The 21,946-nt window shown below is 30.9% G+C and overlaps 1 protein-coding gene across 6 annotated transcripts in view; it reads right to left on the minus strand.

Moving 5' to 3' along the window:
* Positions 1-21,946, minus strand: part of LOC134721039 (membrane-associated guanylate kinase, WW and PDZ domain-containing protein 1-like) — a 122,134-nt gene that overhangs the window by 44,400 nt on the left and 55,788 nt on the right. For 5 of the 6 annotated variants that reach the window (XM_063583754.1, XM_063583771.1, XM_063583737.1 and 2 more), the window contains exons 4-7: positions 20,996-21,115; positions 16,618-16,885; positions 15,648-15,730; positions 14,881-14,898 (exon numbers count right to left, since the gene is read on the minus strand). In XM_063583754.1, coding sequence (XP_063439824.1) covers positions 14,881-14,898; positions 15,648-15,730; positions 16,618-16,885; positions 20,996-21,115 — 489 coding nt within the window. The remainder of the gene's footprint in view (positions 1-14,880; positions 14,899-15,647; positions 15,731-16,617; positions 16,886-20,995; positions 21,116-21,946) is intronic. The other variant, XM_063583745.1, reaches the window with a different exon arrangement.

Raw genomic sequence — 21,946 nt, forward strand, 5'->3', positions numbered from 1 at the left:
GTTACAGAGCTATAAACCCACAATGACCTAGACACAGGAAAATTCGATCAAATTATCTCTACACTTTAATGGAGACTTATGTGCTATTTGGTGGCAGCCAGTCTTTATTGGTGAAGGAAGTCTGTGTGAACTTGTTTTGTCTGCTGCATTGCTAAAGAAATGACCAGGAATAAAATCTATTCTATTAGTGATAGTCAAATGACCACAAGTAGCAAATGCCTAATACATAACCACAAAGACATTTGAGAGAATTTCTCATTTTTATACTTTTTCTTTAACTTTCATTTAAGGTTTAATTTATTTTTGATTTGACAGTTTCTACACAATCACTGACAGGGAAGGCCTTACAAAATTAAACATGCCGTATAAAAACCTTATATTTCTAGTAATATGGAATAGGAACAAGAAAATCATAGTTTGGGGACATCCACTTGATCTTCCAATTGTTTACCATATGTTGTAAATTATCAAGAGACTGTTAAAACAAAAATCTACTTATTAATTTTTACTTGACAGGAGTTTATAGAGAAGATGAAAATGGGGCAATTGTGCTATATCAGCATATTAAATTATGTCAAGTATAAATGTCATTCTTAGTCATAGTTCAGTATACTTATCAATACTTCAATATAACACATCAGTTGAGGTTCAAAAACAGGAAAGAATTTACCCTTATCAACGTATTCTGAAATGAAAATTAATATGCAAATTCATAAGCAAAGGTACATGACTCTTGTGGTTTTAGAAAAAAAATGTAGTAAGGATAAGCAGAGTTATCTCTCTTATATCAAATGGTTAAAGACTATTAAGTCATGTTTGTTAAATCAGTAAGCATATATATACCGAATTGCATAAACATTCAACATTAAATAAATTCTAGATTATTTCAATTGTAATTTCCATTAGTGAGTTGGCGGTCATTATAATACAATTACCATACAGCTCTGTATAATGTGAAATTTCCAAGAGATTTAACAAAATTTATGTATTTTGAACCTTTATATCAATGATAACCTTAGATCTTTGATATGTTAAGATCAATACCATGTATGACATAGAACCTAAGTATATTAAGTTTATCCTCAGCATGTGACGTCATTAATGTATCTTTATGATTTCCCCTGATAATGTTTTACTAATTATATTTCTAGAACTCAGTACAATCCTCTTTATGACCAACTCATGTCAGATTGATCCTTTTTTTTAATGATGACAATTTTCAATTTTTCTAATAGAAGGCATACAATGTTTACATGTAGAAGTAAGATATAAAAGATATCGGACCAATTTAATTAGTCATTCGTAAGGGTTGTGTTTTTTTCAGTAGTTATTTAAATGCAAATAATTATATTCTTAAAAGGGAGATTGAAATTTAAAAAACTATTGTAATTTCACTCACTGTTCACGAGTCCCAAATAAGATCGAGCCTACAAAAGTTACTGTTTTTATCGTTCTTTTATAAAGGATTGGGTATTTATGGCAGATCTTTCATGGTCTCTGTTCAATTATTCACAATTTTTCTAGACTCATGGTAATGTAGAGCTGGAAATGTCTAGATGTCTTTTGATTATCTGTGGTGTTAAGTTGCTAGCTATCTTATCCAGGTTTACTATATATATCTCTTGTTATTCATATAGGTGAAAGGGATGCAAGTTGTTTTTTAAAACAAAACAGTAATATCAAAACCAAAATCGTAATTTTTTATAAAATATAGGATATAAAAAAATAAGTGTCAATCCCCTTGAGAAAATAACTGTAAGCTTGATTGACCAGGATGAAAGGCAAAGAATAGGGTATATTTGATGGAGACAGAAATTAAGCCTTGCAACATTAGCCACCTTCAAGAACCCTCAAACAGTTGTTTCAAGGGTTCTAGACATAGAGCTTAGGAATCTCTAAACAAGATTATATACAATATAAGGTCAATGTCAGGAAAATATAAAACTTTTTTGTATGAGGCTGAAAAACTGGGGAAGGGCGAGGTTCTACCAAAAAACTTAAACTTCTTAAATCAGTTTCAACTGAGAAACTATACTTCTTTAAATCTATTTCAACTGAATTTAACTAGGAAGGACCACAAAAATCGGGCTTTTCTGTGTAATAATTATCTTCAAAGTTGATATACAATGTAGTCAAACCACTTCCAAGAAAATGCAAGATGAATATCTAGTAATCAACGACTACTGGCAGTTAATTTAAATCTACACAATAATCAAATTTTGTTTTCAGTTTGAAAGTTAGTATTACAGAACAATTCAACAAAACCATGCAATTTATCATAGGTTTTGATTTGCACTTTGCACTAAATACTGTTAACATTATATTTCATTACATTGTACTGTTGAAGCTTCTGATCTCAGTTTGTCAGTCCATTAAAACAAAACAAAATGTCTGACAAAAAAGCACAAACTTTTTCCAATTACAAACTTTGATTCATTGCAAAGATAAAATAGCAAAGGAAAAAGAAGCTACGACTTTGTGCCTATTGATAAGTTATCTACTGTCTATTCTACATCTGTATGAATGTTGTTTATTATTTTGTAGATTTCTTGACATTCTGATGCTTTTGCACTGACAATGGCTTTGCACTATAGATACATGATTACATCATAGCCATCACTGAGTCAGCTGTTGTCATTCTTATTTTTTTCGCTCTCTCTCAATCTCAGGAATCAATATCAATGATATAACACCTGGATAAAACATTAGGAATACATTAATGGGTGGTCAATAAGATGAATAAGTCAAACTCATTACATAATAATCGCAAAAGTCAAAATAATTTGAACACTTAAAAAAATAATTTAACATGATTTGATCACAAGATAGATCACCAGAATTACAGCCATAATAGAGTATAAGAGATGCATTGAAGAAATAAAAATTTACAAAAAGACAGATTTTAGACACTCAAACATATCTACAGAATAAAAATAGATCTGACAAATAGTGGGAATCACCAAATTTCTCCAGCAAGGTCAAACCAGACTTGTTATTTGATGAGACACCACTTTTTAAGAAAATACTGGTGGGCTTGTTAGAATAATGTCACAGTCTGGTAGAGTGAAATGTCTTACTGTGGATTCACAATTATATGCTGGATTTCCTGTGTTTAATACAGTTTGTTTCAGGACAGCTGCTTTTATTTTGTATGTCCATCAACACATCTGAACTAAATGGCATATGTCATAATTTTTCTCTACTATTATGTTTCAATAGCTATTTCCTATTGCCCCTCCACACGTTATCTTTTTATCATTTCCTTGTCCCATTCTTAACTTTTTCATTTTTTAGAGTATCTCTATGATAGTCAAACATGAAAACATATAAAATACCCTATATTCCATGTAGTATGAGAGATGCAGTTCATGACCTCAAAGCCATAGAGCATTATACAAACTTAATGAAGACCAGCTATGATGATAATCTAAGTGCCAATTAAAATTCCTAGACATTGACAACACAGTATAATTAGCCTGACAATGTCTTCCATAACTAATACAAACAATCCATCCATCAATCCTTGGCTATACAATGTGTATACAACCGTTCTTAGCATGTAATATTGCCTAATTCATTACAGCTATGGTAAACCATTTATCATACAGAACTAATGTAGCAAGACCCCAGATGATTACTAAAAAAACATCAAAGATAATAACGGTCCATTTATACTCAAGTTCTGTGACATAAGCCATCAAGCATGAGAAGTTCAGAGGGAAAACACAGTCCAAAGACAAAAACTCAGCTGAGAACTTCAGGAATTCTGTCAAAAAACAATGTTCTTGTAATCATAATAAGAAACAGAGTCAAGGGTGTTTGACATGTCAGAAGAAGTATGTCATAAGACTGGACTCAGATTGGAAGCAATCATAGTAAAACATAGAAGAAGAAGAAACTAGAGGCTCCAAGGAGCCTGTTTCACTCATCTAATTATTTTTGCATAAATTGACAAATTTGTACATGTACAATGCAACAAGACTATTTTGTGAATGGAAATTGTGTGAACTTAAATCATGTCATGCTGATTTAAAACTTGAAACCCGTGTCATGATGTAATCTAGAACCATGAATTATATACCAACTTTACAAACATTTGTATCTTCATCAGTTCATGAGTATTTGTACTGTTAAAACAATTCAAATGAAACTGAGTTCACTTGGATTCAACTTTCACTGTATAATATCTCTAATCTAATCAAAACTATTCTTGATCATTTTTGCTGTCTTCAATAATAAACTGTAACTTAAGAATATATACTAAGAGATCCACATCTGAAGAAGCAAAACATATTAGGTTACACTAGTTCTTACATTAAGGGGGTCAATATTCTAAATATATAACAGGTGGGGATGAAGAGGTAAATCAAAATCTTATGAACAAACTTTCAAATTAAATGTATCAAGTACTTGTATGGTATTTACCCAACTCATTTTCATAAATGTAAAATGTAAAAGTGCTAAAGCAAACAATTTAACTTTATTAGAATAGGTACCCCTCAGAGATCCCCATTCTAAAACAATAATAATAATCTATATCAAAGAATATCACTGATATTTTTTTATATAGATATCTTAACATCATATATGAATCAAATTTAGAATATTTCTGTAAATGGCCCATTTTAATTTCTGATATTATATCAGAATTTAAAATGGGCCATTTCCATAAATATTTTAAATTTGATTCCTATATGATTTTACTTATGTAAGCATGTAGAAACTGCAACTTACCGGTACATCAAATCCATCTTTTTTTTATATTTGTCTATCTTATCTAAAATAACAGTATGTTTATTGTAAGAATTCTTGCACTGCAATATGTTAACACAGATCATTGACACTAAAGCTCAATCAAAATGAAACTGATTTATAATCATTTCTAAGTATTTCATATTATATAAAAAAGTAGATGTGGTATGATTGCCAATGAAACAACTATCCACAAAAGACCAAAATGACACAAACATTAACAACTATAGGTAACCTTCAACAATGAGCAAAGCCCATACCGCATAGTCAGCTATAGAAAGCCCTGATAAGACAATGTAAAACAATTCATATGAGAAAACTAACGTGTCTTTCTCGTCTTTAGTTTATACAAGTTCAGCATTTTGAAGGTCTATATATATATATATATATATATGACAGTAGCATGCAAGCAGTAATAGTACATTCAACAATTAAAGGACACCAGCAGAAATATATGACCACCTTGATAAGAACTGCAGAATACTTGCCTTTACTAACTTTGAACACCACTTTACATCGACAATCTTCACCTTTGCCATGTTTGGCACATTCAGTTAATGGAATTAATTGTCCTGGCTTTGTTGGTATTGCTATACCATTAATCATAATGATACCCAAGTCACTATTGCCACTACTGACACTTCTAGAGGGGCTATTTCCCATGGCAATACCCGACTCACTGGTCCCACTACTAACACTTCTAGCAGGACTATTCACCATGGCTATTCCGGACTCAGTAGTCCCACTACCAACACTTCTACTTGGACTATAGACCATGGTAATATCTGTTTCACTGGTCCCACTACTGACACTCTTAGTGAGACTATCAAGACTGTTTTTGGATACACTATCACTATTGTCAGAGAGACTTTTAGCCAGAATCTCATCACTATCTATCACTCCAGAAACACTCGTAACATCAGATTTACTATCCATGTCTAAAATACTGCTTTTTCCTCTACCACCATTGACTTTTTGTAAGAGAACCATTGTCCAAATGTCAGTATCCGTCAATAAGCTAAATATAGTACCACTTTAGTTACTTTAATGAAGTCACCTAAAGTTATGCTTCAAAATATATAACGAAAAAAAGCATAGCGATACTTTAGTTAAGTTTGGCAACAGTTCATACTATGCCATCAATACAAATTGCATGTCGTCTTTGATGTCATCACCTCATATTTTTGAACCTCCATGTTTTCCATCCATTATAGTCTTAAACAAATAATAAGATAAAGCACTGACAAGATCCTGATGAATGGACTGTTCGGTAATTATCCAGTGGAGTTTTGACGAGTTTATAATTAATTGGTGATTACTAACTTGTGGGTGCATAGGAAATCCCTTTCCAGTTCTAATAATTTTACAAAAACATTTTCTCCATAAAAACTATATATCTAATTAAATATCTATACAGTTCTGCACGAAACATGTCCACTATAATAGATATATATATCGAACTCAATAGACCTGTCCCGATGTTTGTAATTACTCAAACAAGATAATAAGTATTCACAGTGTGTCTGTAAGATTTATATCTAATTGAAATTGAAATGGAACACCTCTAATATAATTTAACTCCCTTTCAACAATTGTTCCTGGCGGGTGAATGTTTTTAATCATATAATCAACTATATATCCAACTGCAGAAACAGTTTTTATTAAAGCATGATGAATATCATTTTGACCTAGTATCTGTGAATAATTCCCATTTAATCGGCAGAAATCTGAGTTGCATTAAATGAAGACAAACATCTAACACAGTAAATTCTTTTCACTTTTTGATGATAATATGAATGGTAATCTGAACACATTTGTCTGCAAATTTTCCATCAACTCATTGCAGGTTCCATATGGATTTGTATAGCTTATTTTTTTCAAACTAAACACAAATGTGACATGTGCAATCTGTCAAAAAATCAGTTAAATATGCCAGAAGTAATTTTACGATTGTGGATCAAAGTTGTCCTTTCTGCATACCAGAACGACAAGGATCTGAGATCTCCTTATAATTTGTTTAACTACCTCGAGTTACATAAGATCTCCATCAAGTTCTAAGACAATGATAGGAGGAGATAAGGCCCTCCTCAGATAGACATGATGAATGTAAAACAAAGGTCTCCTATCATTAACACGTTTTTCACTTTCAATCTTCAAATTCTAAGGTTTCAAATCGCCCACAGAATATAGATGTAAAAACTGAAGTTTTAAACAAGTGTCAATATTACAACAATGTTTGAAATTCTTATTGAAGTCAATACTGTTTATCTGACTATTTCCAACATAAAATTGCCAACTTATCATTCAACAGCGTAGAAATATGCTATTCACTAATTAATGTTAAGATCCAGTGTTCTCATCATAAAGTGTGACTTTACTGTTGTTAACATGTTATCTAATAACAAACAGGTTTCTAATCATTTGTATTTATTTAACATCAGAGAATGAACACTATACATACTCCTAAGTGTAAAATTCTTACAACTAAAATTAGTACCGGTACAACTTTCCAATTCTGATCAGTTGTGCGTGATCATAGGAAAAAATGTTAAGTTACTGATCTATTCCACTGCTCACTCAATTAATCCTAAATTAACGAGGTGTTTGGTTCCAAGTCTAATTAAAAACTTCATTTAATTTTTCATGCTGCTGTCCAGAACTTTATTCATACTCAATGAATAAATCATTTAAACCCTAGAATGATACCAATTTCCAATATCTGTATTTCCTTTATGTTTGCCCTTGAAAATTTAAATACAGCAGAGATGATGTTATAATAAGCAGGTGTTTTCTGTGTAAAATTTTCACTTTTTTGTCAAATACTTTTGTTAAACTGAAGACCTTTATTTGTGTTTTGATGACCTCAGCTGTCGCAGGTAATCTTCAGGGTCGGTCCATTAATTACTCCTCAAGTATAAAAGTATGGCTCCTGAAGTTTGATTTTATCTTGTACTAAAACTTTCAAGCTATTTCACAGATTTGAGAGATATTGAAACCCTTAACATGCTTTAAGTAGCTATATCTCTAGTTTATACGTGTCCTCACTGAACTAAAACCTCTTCTCTTTTGCTGATCAGTAAATATTTGATCATGAACTCACAAAACCTTGATGTTTTATATCCAATTACAAATAACTTCAAAAGTCTTATTCAAAACTGCCTCAGATATTCTTCTAAATAGTTGAACAAAAAACAAACTTGTGTTGAATGTAAACTTTCCCTGACCACTTAATCAGATGTTTATATCTTGTCCAGTAATGTGATGACCATTCTAACTGAAGCTTCTAAAATTCCCAGATGAGATAAGTTTTATCAATCAGAATCAACTTATATATAGTAGTATAGCAAAAATCTACAAGTTCGTCCAGTTTCAAAAGTTAAAAGTTTTAAAATCTACACTTTCATCCAGCTTCAATAGTTAAAAGTTTTAAAGTCTAACTTTTTTATGCACAAAATGTATAATAACTTCCTCTTCAATTGTATAACGAAACTTTGTTTTTTGCACTAAGTAACATCCTCTAATGTATTTCCATCATCCTTCCATTATATATTTGACAGAACTGAGTACCCGATATTTACTACTCAAAAAACATTTTATACAACTTCCCTTTAGATCTGTCACCATTTTCTTCTATGTTTACACAATCAATGGCAACTTTATATTTTATAAAAGGTAGAATTGTATACATTTAAAACTTTTGATCGATACCATCTGTTTCAGATAAACATACAGAAGCTTAGGTCATCTCAGCCAGACTCCCATAAAGTCTTGGGTCTACTAAACAATATAAACAATTTATGTATATATCTGGCAGTCTCCCTCAGACCTGAGTAATACTTATGTCACAATTTAATCTATTTTTATTTTTCTCCTCACTTAGTCATTTCTTATTGTTCTAACTGATATTTATCAATACTATTGAATATTAATTTGTGATCACATTGACACAGTTTTCTTCCTTCCTTCCTACCTTGCAGGTAAGGAAAGATATGATTTTTGGGATAAATCTAAAAAGGATCGTCACAAGTTAAAACTGTGTCAAATAAATACTCAATTATTTCCCAAATAACCTTAGGCTAATCTAACAATGAACCATACAATCAAACATTCTTATTGTGAATCAACTTGTCACTTTCAATAATAATCGATTACCATATTAAGATGAAAATGATTTTAGTATTGACAAAAAACTTTTGTTTTAAACTAATTGCTTTTTAATTCAAAAATCCCATTTTATATACTGTCTATCAAACTAAGAATTTTTTAAGTGTCAAAAAGTGGAAAAGTTGATTTACGTAGAAAGATTGAACAATGAGATTAAACAAGGTTTTATGGAGTATACAACAGCTGTTATTATAGCCGTCACAAAGCTTTAAGATCCAGGTGATGAATGTAACATTCCTATAAGGATTTTGTTACCTGTTGCAAGCCAGTTTTCAATTACACAAATTATATTGTATTCCGAATACAGTTATACCCAAAGTTTTCAATGAAAATCAAACTAACATCTGCCGTTTTTTTTGTTATCAGTATGGAGGACTTGTTGGTGCTTCTTTTTTTTTTTTTTTTTTAACTACATAATTATGCTTTCTCTTGGTAGCCTGATGTTTTATTGATGGTACTTATTGTTGTATGACAAAAAGTCAACTGTAACAGCTTTTTTAAATTTCATTCAATTAATTTTGAAACCTGATTTCAATTTAACATTTTTTATAAATTATACTGACCATCTGTCACACTTACAACACTTTTATACATTTTCTTCACATGTTTTGAGAAAGAAATATGATTTTGAGATGACAGAATACAATTTATTACAAACTTGCAGGATATTAATGTCCTGTTCATATTACATGTTGGGAGACTGGTAACAAACAAAACATCTTCTTAGAGAAAATAGCAAACTAATGCAGGTGATGAAAAAAGGCTGAAAACAATCCAAGAATGTACGATGTTGACATAACCCAGATAAGTTTCCTGTCATTGATTGGACATTTTATATCAACACAGAGAACTAGTAAAATATCAAAATAGTCAGGATCATGGAACTTCTATACATGACAGAAAATCTATTTATGGAAGTGATTATTTCCTTTCTGACATCAGAAACTAAATTTAAAAGGTCTGAATAAAATCTGATTTGCTGTTCATGTGAAGTTAAAGTTGTTGGGTTTTTTTTTTAGAAAAGAAGATATTTGCTGTATAAATTCAAGCCTATTGTTCGATGACAATTTTATTATTTTCATAGTTTTGATATTCCATGTGTGAGATCTAGTTAAGACCAAAGACACAATTGCAGTCTTGAGGCATATGATTCATGCTTCTTTTCAACATCAATGGGTCATATGCAAGAACTTGCAATCACATGAAACAGATTTATAAAACATGTTTATTGATTTTAAATCTGAAAAAAAAAAAAAAATTCCCTGGAGGGCTGTTTCATTAACTAAGGTTCTGTCCTTTAATATATAAAATTTCCTATCATAATCACCCCTCTATAAATCCTCTTAAAAAGCCCATGACCATTGTTCTTTTCATTACACCCTCCCCCTCCCACCAAAAAAAAAATATTATAGAGAAATAAAACTCAGGAGGATATCAATCTTTGACAGGTTGTTCTGGTAATACTATTAGAGCAGTTTTTTGTATTATTATATCTTGACACCTTTCTGGATATTAAAATAATTTTCTTTCCCACACTAGAGTTGAACATGACACGGAAATGGTGCACATTAAAAAGAAGCAGTTAGGTCATTAACAGTATATTATCACCTGTTATATAACACAGATCTCCACAACATGTGTATTTAACCATAACAATAGAGGTATGATATATAATGTCTTAAACTGATAATAAACAGTGTCAGACTCCAGACATGGTACTGCCCTCAAACTAATACCCAATTACCTCCCTTTGATAAACAACAATTTTACCCTGGTACATCTGGGATAATTTCAATGTAACTCTGGACTGTTAATGTTGTTTAATTTTCATTGCATTAGCCAAAAAGATGTGGAACCCAAAATTATATACTAAATATACAGGGGGCTAGTACCTTAGATTGTGGATATTTTTGTTATGTATTACAACATATACACATTTTATCATTTCACATTCAGTGACTTAAATTGTGACATATCAGTACCACCAGTTAAAAAAACATGGTATATATAAAATGCATGTTCGAATATATTGAACTCTGTATTAACTTGGAAATTCAAACAACAGTACTGAAACTTGTCCAAAGCAATAGCTAAAGCATTCAAACAAAAGGAACAAGAAGTTGCATGTGAGGTAATGCAAACTACACCCCACTTGTTATATATGACATTGAAAAAGATTCTTCACTCAATGGGAATAAATCAAAAAGTAAACTTGAACAGGAAGATATTAATTCTTTTCACATTATTATCTTAACTATCAACAGAGCAAGCTGACCCTTCTCAAAGATCACTAATAAAAATAAATCATCCTGTTATCATATACCTTTCTAAAAACTTCCTCCATCAAATGTATATTTCATTATTTATATATCAGATGTAGGTTACTTCATGATTCATAAGGTGTTTAAAATTACATCTGAATTACGAACTGTTTTATCTCAAACATTTAAGCTCTTGTTAATGATGATAATTTATCCAATAACAAATGATTAAATGAAACAAACTGAATAAGATATACTTTTAATTATTCAATAGTTTTATAATATACTCTATTTTCCGTTTCATATTAATATTTTTATGTCTGAACATGAATTGCTCTTTTGGGTGAAATTTCTTTTATCTATAGAACACCCCCTTTTTTCTGCTTAAATTCTACTACATAGTTTCTTTCTACACTGGCTTATCAACCACTATTTGCTTGATTCATGGACGATCATGCTCTGTGTAGATTTTTAAGTGAGCTTGTATAATATTTAATCATTATCAACATTGAATTTTTTTTTTAATCTACAGCAATAAAATTGAGAATGGAAATGGGGAATGTGCCAAGAGACAACAACCCGACCATAGAGCAGACAACAACAGAAGGTCACCAACAGGTCTTCAATGCAACTAGCAAACTTGTTTAGCATACTGTACATCTATATATATTTTTTTTTAATCAAATGTTTGCCCTGAAGGGTAAATTATGGTGTAGGCAGAGGCGGATTTAGGGGGGGGGGCCCGGGCCCCCCCTTTTTGGGAAAAAATTTGGTTGCTTATATAGGGAATCACTGAAGCGTGACTGGAGCGGGCCCCCTCTTAGGTCAGTCAGTGGGCCCCCACTTATGAAAATTTCTGGATCCGCCACTGGTAGGGTATTAACATTTCAATGAAATAGCATTTTGAAGAAAAAAACTGAGAACTATATGTCAAAGTATCATCTTAAAGATATTGGAATCAAAATCATCAATAATTTATCCTGTAGTCAGCTTCACAAAATCATGGTTTGAAATCAATATTAACCAAATAATTTTCCATTTAATTTGGCAATTAATAGGTCATAATTGGTAAATAAATATTATTGAAATACATAAAAGGTCAACAGATTTAACTGTAACTAAAATGCTTGAACTAATCAATATAACGGTCATCCACTGTATAATTAAGTTGATGGTTTTTTTTTCCATTTTCATTTTATACTTGTATCAAATGACTGGTACTATTGTACAACCATACATTGTTGTTTGTAATGTTAGTTGAAATAATTATTGTACAAAGCCTTGGATCATTGATTGATCTGCCAGTAAAAAGTTTATCAATTGGTTACATTCAATAAATAGGTACTAGTCTACTTATAATTCAGAAACTTTTGCCATGTGTTTATCATTATGAAAAATGAGGCAGGGTTGTAATGCAATAATATAAATTCACATTTTGATTTTTTTTTTTAAGAACAGGTTTTTTTTCAACATCCCAATTAAGTCTAAAATGATAAATGCATGCAATAATTTCTGAATTTACATTAGTACATTTTCACTGTATTATAGATATATACTGTTCATCGTTGACGTTGATACTCTGATCCTTAGCAAGGATGTATTATTTGGGGTCATATTAGTTGACTCTGACTTTTAGTCACACTATAACCTGATTCTTAACTTATGTAGCCTTTGATAGTATTTTAATTTACAGAGGGTTTGATACACCTTGCTATGGGTATGATACATTGTACTTGCTAAAGACAGTCATGATCAACTCACAGTCAGCTGGGTTAAAATATTTCTAGACTGTTTGCGTGTTTTTAGAGTTTTTAAGAATTTAAGAGTTGTACATGTTGTATGTATTAATAAGTGGTACATGTATTATTTTAACATCAATTTTGCTATGTCCCTTTTGTGTTCATGCAATCAAATTTCTATTTATATCTCTAACTATCACAATTCTATAATAAATGTATATTCTATGTGTAAATATTCATCAATAAATGAAAACCTATAATGTAAACCAACTAACTATTTTCTGACCATGCTTCTGTAATAACATAAAATTCTGACATGTTGTGATCATTTTTTTTTATAACAAAATCTTCCTACGTGTAAAAGTCGTGTAAATAAATCCATCCTGAAAATTAGTTGGTTTACACTACAATTCAGAAATTAATGTGATTAGTGAATGCATTAACTCTTACTATTGAAAACTTGCATTTTGTTCTGATCAAATATATATACTAGTAGAAAAAAGTACTACATTTCACAATATGTGTTCAAATATTTGAAACATTAACTGTATATGAATAAAGATTCATATTGAAAATTGAGCAAGATTTATGCCTTCAGAATGTTGGACAGTGCTCAATTCCTGTTTTCAAACTTGTCATGGTCCATGAAAACATGTTAGTCTGTTTTTAGATGACATTATTACGCCAAAATTACCTCTGTATATATACATAGTAAGAGGTCAAGAAAATTCTACATTCTTTCCAACAATTGTTTTGATTTTTGAAAGAGAGTTAAGCGATTTCATATTTGGTCAAAGTATCACCCATGGTGACATTGACACATTGTTACTAAAAAAAATAGGTTTTGAAAATTTAGGACAGTTTTTTGATAATGAAGTTTCTGTTTTCTACTATTAAACATTGGAATACAAGATCAATCTGAGATGCATTGATAAATTTCACTGACATTAATGCACACATTAATTTCCAAACTTACAATAATTAACTTAAATACATTGTTTAATATATATATAGGTACTCTATAACCGGGGAAGGCTGTAAAATAAAGCTTAAAATATTATAGAAACATAAAAGAACACTATTACATAATTTCTTCCATTTTATTTTAACCTAATGTCAATTAAGAATTACACAGTTATTGCCCTTATAAACCTATGACTCTGCCATGTCTGTAACTCTCTTAGTCTACATGTACATTATTGGTCTTTGGATTGAATTCTCATCAACTAAATCTATTAACATACAGGCAATAACTCAGTAACAATCAAGACAACACAATATAAGATAGGATAGTGCTAGGGAATAAAGCATGCAAAGGGAGTGAACTCAACCACTAAAAGGAGCTAACTGCAATAACTATCAAGCTTCACCATCACTTCTATCTGTATATCATGAATCTTTTGGAACAAGCGGATTTCTTGTTATTCAAAACATTGGACAATTTATCCATACTTTTGTATTTTTTTCACATGTAAAATTCTTAAAATTAATATTTATTGACTTTTTTTATAGAATGCATTTATAATTATGAAATTTATACATGTACATGTAATTGAAAAGATGGGGATATGATTACTGAGGAGACAGAAAAGAAGAAACCACACACAGATTCGCTTGACTTGAAACTCCCCAACAGTTTTAGTCAGTTGGAACCCATAGAAAATTCTATTAACTAATCATTGTCACTTGGTTTTGATCCCTAGCTCTATAGACAGCTGGAATCCTTAGATACATGTACTTTTTGTACCAATTCAGGAATATAAGTAAATTGATGATAGTTTGGTAATGAAATGTCTACTGCAAATAGACAGTATGTATAAACCCCATTTTTTAAATATTCTTCAAAACTATTCATATTGTACATGTTCTGATCTATTGTAAGAAGAAAGTGATGGTGATACATGGTTTCACAATAAACATGATAAAACAAGGAAACTATAAAAACAGGACAACAGAATTCTTACCTTCTAAATTAACACTCCCTATTGGCAGAGAAAGAAAACTTAATACAGTATGGATAGTATACAACCAATAAAGATTTGGTGTAAGATATAAAAAAAAAAGTCATATCCACTTTTTTGAGGAAATTAATTAAAGATTAATTGTATGTACATTATGAGAAAATATTAAATTTAATTGTAAAAGAGAGAGAGATAGATAAAGACTAAATAGCATAGACACTGAAATCAAATTCAATATTTTCAAAAATGTACATATCATATGTATTGTTTTTTTTATTACCCATGTGCACTTTAAAAAAAGATTTTAGTATAAGATTTTATAAGTTATTAGATATTGTTTGATGATTACAGAGGATGGAAATGACAGTAAACTGAACTATAAAGGTAGAGATTTGTCTACAGCTCACAGTTAGGAGAGACACTGGGACTGAAAAAGTTTCTTGTATCATTTCATAGTCAAATGATCCATTACAAAATAATAAAATTTCTTCTGAAATATGGTTCACCAAATGTAAACAGGCTATAGTCAAGACAATGGACATAACTAAAAGCAGGTAAGAATAACATTCTAGGGGAGCTACAACAAATATTACACACAAATGAACACTTAGTGCAATTGATCTCCAATTTAATTAATCATTTTTTTACATTTTATCAATTAAAAGCTTTTCATTGGCTGCATATGAAACAGAAATACTAAAATGGATTCAATCATGATCCATACTATTAGGGTTTTTTTTCAAAGGGATATACATGTAGCAGACACTTACCGTCATCATTACAATCCATAGCAGTCTGTTTCTGTAGATGAGATAAACGGGGGTCTAACCAATGGGTGGCTTCTGTATCATGACTGAAATAAACAAACTTATTATATAAACAAGGATCTAACCAATGGGTGGCTTCTGTATCATGACTGAAATAAACAAACTTATTATATAAACGAGGATCTAACCAATGGGTGGCTTCTGTATCATGACTGAAATAAACAAACTTTTTATCACAAGATTTGAATAATATAGATTTTTATTTAGGTTTTTTTAATATTATACAAGTAATAAATGTTATTTTTTAATTAATGGAATCTTCTGATTTACAAACATACAATCAAAAAGAATTTTTTTAACAGTGGTGTACTCACTTATCTTTATATGTAATCAAAGGGGAATAACTCAATCACAAATTTACACCACAACCAAGTTTCCATATGCATTTTCCTTATAATTATAGCGCTGCTGGATGTTACAAAACTTTATAGCAGAGAAAGACTTCAGTTTTCTTATTCTGAACTTAACAATATACAAGTAGCTATAGTTGTCCAGCATCTGCATATTTGGTGACCATAGTAAACATTTAAACATCTTCTTGATACAATTTTAATACTACATCACTGAATTAAAAAAAAAAGTAATATGAATATGTCTATTCTATGTCAGAGAAGATATCATGTAAATTTAACCATTTCTTTGTAATCAAAATCCCTCCTCCTTTCATTTTGTTTACAATCACAATCCCCCTTTTTAATTGGTTTAATCATGGTGAATGTTATGCTATGTGCAGTCGACTCAAGGTGTTGCAGTTAAAAGGAGCTGCCAATGGAGATGTAATTGATCATTAACATCATCAATGAAAATTAAAAGAGAGATATTTTAGAGTGTATCAATACCAACCCCAACCTCTGTGAAATACACAAGCAAGGGCAATTTTATTCTGTGTAACCTTGAGAGAATTTTTACTTACTCTATAAAGTATGGGTGGCCATCATCAGTGTAGGCCATTTCCCAGTTTGGTGGCAGTGGACCTAAGTCTGTAGAACTGTGAGCTCTTTCCAGCGACTTTTTTCTTGAAATTTCTTCATGGAATGGAACAGGGGATGACTTTGCTGATCCAGGATCTCCAATGCTTCTAGTTCTCTTTCTCTTATCTGCCACTTGACCAACAGATCCAGTTCTTCGTAAAAGTGGCCCTTTGGGTTCATGAGGAGGTTTAGGTGTCCCATAATGATTTCCTGAAACAAAATACACAGTTAATAATTCTTTCTAAACAATTCTATACTATATCTTATTTCAAATTCCTTCTTGTTTTCTGTCAATAAAGTCTTCTATTATTGCAGATAATGTTTAACCATATATTACCAATAAACTAAAGGGAAACTACAACGTATTTCATTGAAATCCAAACAACAAACAATAGTTTTTAATTAGAATGAGTTGCTGATATAAATACATGATTATACAAGTCTATAATCAGTTTTGATTGATATTTTAGTTAATATTGAGTTGTTATATATTTTGTCATAGGTCACATTAGGTGGGCCTTTTAAAACAGGACTTTTGGGTATGAGTTCTGTTGTTTTAACATTGTGCAGTGAACAACATGTATACATTTGCAGTTGCTTCCATTGGACTCAGGTGAATAATTGTCTCAATGGCAATCATACCACATGTACATCCACTTATTCTTAAGAGGGGGCGGGCCATGGAAAAACCAGGCAGTGGATGGCACATGACATATTTTGTTTTCAAAATTTGTTCATCTATTTCATATCACAAATTCATTCTTTCTCAAAGTTAAATTTTGTTTTTTTTGTTAACTGCAACAAATATATCTATATTGAAGAGAAAAAAATACATAGAAAGCACTGAAAATTTCTTGAAAAGGGGAGATAACTCTTCATTTTGTTGCTTTGTTAGTGAACTTTGAAATCATTTTCTGAGCCATCCACTGTTGATTCAAAAATATCTTTGAAATATATATCCTTTGTATGATATAAACATTGCAATGGCACCAAAAATTTAGTGGGGGAAAAATATGTTGTGCCACCCATGTCATAGGATTTGCCTGATATTTACTTGGACAGCCTCTTAAATAGATGATAGCATTTTTGAGGTATTACAAATAAATGGTAGTATATCTCATTGAGACAGCAATCTAACAAAACAAAAAACATATGAATCAATAAACCAAGATAACAATGAATTTTTGCCAGACATTATCTTCAAATCTATATAGAGGACCCATTACTATTTCAATATACATTATATACAGTTGGCATGATAAAAACTATCATCAAGTACTGCAAAGTTTATAGATCTAGCTTCAATAGCTAAACAAAAACTAAAAGTACATACCAATCAGATAAAACATCAGTGGCATCCTTCCTGTTGAAAACCCACCATGTGACAAACAATACAATGTATATATATCAAAACACAGACTTAAGAAGAATACATAAGGAGAATTACATATCAGGGACTTGTTTCCTGGACATCTGATACCCCCTTTAAACAAACAACCAATGATAACCTCTGTATTGTTTATGATGAACCTATTCATCAGAGCAGTTGTTTGAAGTATTATCTATTGAAAAACGTTTTTTTATCTATTATCCCATGCCAACATCATGGTCCTTAACCCAAGGATGACACAATTTGTGTCCTTTTCTCAAATATTGTTATCAATGTTTTATGTAAAAGATGACTTGTACATTGTGATTTAAAACTGTAAATATGTTAGAAGTGTTATACTTTATGCATGCAATCCATTTCTTTTTCATTTAAACAATAAACAGCTGTATGAATAACTTTTTTCTTCTTCATTTTCTTCTGATTTGTTCTATTTTTAAACAACTGTAAGGAACAACACCCTTTAGAATAATAGAGTTCTTTGTAAAGAGAAATGCAAAAAGTTTAAATGTGTACATATAAATGCATATATTTAAACTAGAGACTCTAAAGAGCCTGTGTCGCTCACCTTGGTCTATGTGAATATTAAACAAAAGGACGCAGATGGATTCATGACAAAATTATGTTTTTGTGATGGTGAAGTGTTTGTACATCTTATTTTACTGAAGATTCTTGCTGCTAACAATTATTTCTATCTATATTAAACTTGGCCCAGTAGTTTCAGTGGAAAATGTTAAAAATTGACTATAAAGGACAATAACTCCTGAAGGGGTCAACTGACAATTTTGGTCATATTAACTTATTTGTAGATCTTACTTTGCTGATCATTTTTGCTGTTTACAGTTTATATTTATCTATAATAATATTCAAGATAATGACCAAAAACTGCAAAATTTCCTTAAAATTACCAATTAAGTGGCAGCAACCCAACAATGGTTTGTTTGATTCATCTGAAAATTTCAGGGCTGATAGATCTTGACCTAATGAACATTTTAACCATATGTCAGATTTGCTCTAAATGCTTTTGTTTCTGAGATATAAGCCAAAAACTGCATTTGACCCCTATGTTCTATTTTAAGTAACGGCGGCCATGTTTTTTGACGGATCAAAAATCGAAGCGCACACTTTGTGCAGGATACTCTAAGGAACAATCATGCTAAGTTTCATTCAAATCCATTCAGTAGTTTCAGAGGAGAAGATGTTTGAAAAATTGTTAACGACGACAGACGACAACGACGACGGACGCCAAGTGATAAGAAAAGCTCACATGGCCTTTTAGGCCAGGTGAGCTAATAATAAGTGAAAATGGACAGAATTTCCCTAAAATTACCAATTCAGGGGCAGCAACCCAACAACGGGTTGTCGGATTCATCTGAAAATTTCAGGGCAGATAGATCTTGACCTGATTTACAATTTTACCCTTTGACAGATTTGCTCTAAATGCTTTGGTTTTTGAGTTATAAGCCAAAAACTGCATTTTACCCCTATGTTCTATTTTTAGCCATGGCGGCCATCTTGTTTTGTTTGGCGGGTCACGCCACACATTTTTTAAACTAGATACCCCAATGATGATTGTGGCCAAGTTTGGTTTCATTTGGCCCAGTAGTTTCAGAGGAGAAGATTTTTCTAAAAGTTAACGACGACGGATGCCAAGTGATGAGAAAAGCTCACTTGGCCCTTCGGGCCAGGTGAGCTAATAAAAAAAATTAAATGACATGCATTTAGAAAAGATAAATGACCCAAATTGGAAAGGGATAAATATAAGTTGCATTAACTTGTTTCCCAATCCACTATACATGCTATAAATAAATGTGTTTAAACTAAATGGCTTAAGCTTTGATCAACAAAAAGCATGTAAACAATAATAATTTAGTAAAACATCACAATGATCATGATGATATGAATACTATGTGACTAAATCTACCGTATTTTATATCAACAGACCAGGTGATGCTACATAGAACAACATTAACCTGTATTTTAAATTGATCTCCATTTTAATTTGATATAGCAATTACAACCAAAGAATCAATAGAGTGGAACCACACAATTGTTAACCGATTTAAATCAACAGATACTATTTTGTTCATGTATTGTCATTTTATAAAGAAGGACAAATTTATGTAGCCCTGAAGATGGACCAGTTTTATTATTATAATTATGTGAAACTGGAAACATAAAAAGTTGCACATTACAATAAGAAAGAATTTAATCAGATTAAAATCTCATTTATACCTTTCTTTTTCCAATGCCTCATCACAATCAGCAAAGCAATACTTTATTGTAAATGAGTAAATAGAAAGGAAGATAACTCTTGATATGATTCTTCAAAAGACTCTTGTAAATAGAACCCAGTGTTGTTCTTTAATTTAAAAATTATCATGTATCCAGCTAGTTCTTTCATAATGTTTCTTGAATCTTACAAAAATTTCTTATTACAGTTATACAAGGAAAGGGCTTCTATTTATTTTATTAAGAATTCCTACCTTTTTAACTCTTATAACTATATATTTTTGTTTACATGATTGCAAAGTCGATGGCAAGAAAACCAATGGCATTGATTTTTGATGCAAAAATTAATATAATTATTAAAATCAAATACACCTTAGATATATATGCAGCACAACAAAACAGGCTTATGTCCAGTAATTGTGAATCACAAAATATTTTAAAAAGGTTATATAAACATTAGTATTTTAAAACACATAAAATTTCTTTTAGTTTTATTTCTTTTTTTAGTTTCCATATATTAATAAATGTAGAAGCAAAAACAGAGTAAGCATAAATGTCCATATACATGTATTTCTGCGGCTTTTTAAGCACACACACAAATAAATATTCTTGCAGATATCTTATATCCTGTAATTAAAAAAAAAATGATTTGATGATTATGTGACAAAGTAAAAATCAAGTATATTGTACATGTAGCTTACCACCATAAACTCCACTCTCTAGCAGTTTTCCGTCTCTTTCCAGATGTTGAAATTCTTCCATTGACAAGAAGGTATAATCCACCCCATTTTTTTCTTTTGGACGAGGCTTACGTGTTGTACCTATAAAAGTAAATTCTTACATGTTTAAATCATCAAAGTACAATGTAGATCTTTGAAAATAATAAATTTGCTGAGGCAAAAATCAGATATAGACTTGACCCGCCACCCCAAAAAAATCTTTTCTGCTACGCAATATGCATGAAACTAGTTCCCACATATTTGAGATGGACAACCATGAATACAGAACCTTTCTGAATACTAACACTGAGTTGTCTAATGTGGAACAAGGCCCACAGAACCTTTCTGAATACTTACACTGAGTTGTCTAATGTGGAACAAGGCCCACAGAACCTTTCTGAATACTTACACTGAGTTGTCTAATGTGGAACAAGGCCCACAGAACCTTTCTGAATACTTTAATATACCTTGTTCACACTATGAAAAGGCTTCGGGTTTCAAACACAGGAAAATTAATACAACTTAATTACTACGGTTCACACTTCATTAAAAATCTATTTTGTAAAGGATTTTCCCTCTTAACTTAAAATTAATAAAAAGCTTGGCTGAGAGCAGCCTTATACAACCGCAGAGGTTGAACCCTGTACAGTTGCAATTGGGACAAAATTGGAATCACTATTCATGCTTGATATTGTCTGAATTTGGTTTGTGATCAAATTTTTGACAATATATAGGTTTCTGACACAAAATAAATGTGGTCAAAGATTTTAAAAATCTATTGCACAATACTGTGCAATTGAAGATTCTTCATGAAATATTCATAATTTAAAAGAAATAAAATAAGAATCCCTTAAAAAATTGGTAAAAAAAATCCCCCAAAAATCTTTTTAAAACCCGACCTTTGGAGCAATTACCCCTAAACTCAATCCAAGC

The sequence above is a fragment of the Mytilus trossulus genome, chromosome 1 (genome assembly GCF_036588685.1).
Source record: "Mytilus trossulus isolate FHL-02 chromosome 1, PNRI_Mtr1.1.1.hap1, whole genome shotgun sequence".
Lineage (NCBI taxonomy): Eukaryota > Metazoa > Mollusca > Bivalvia > Mytilida > Mytilidae > Mytilus > Mytilus trossulus.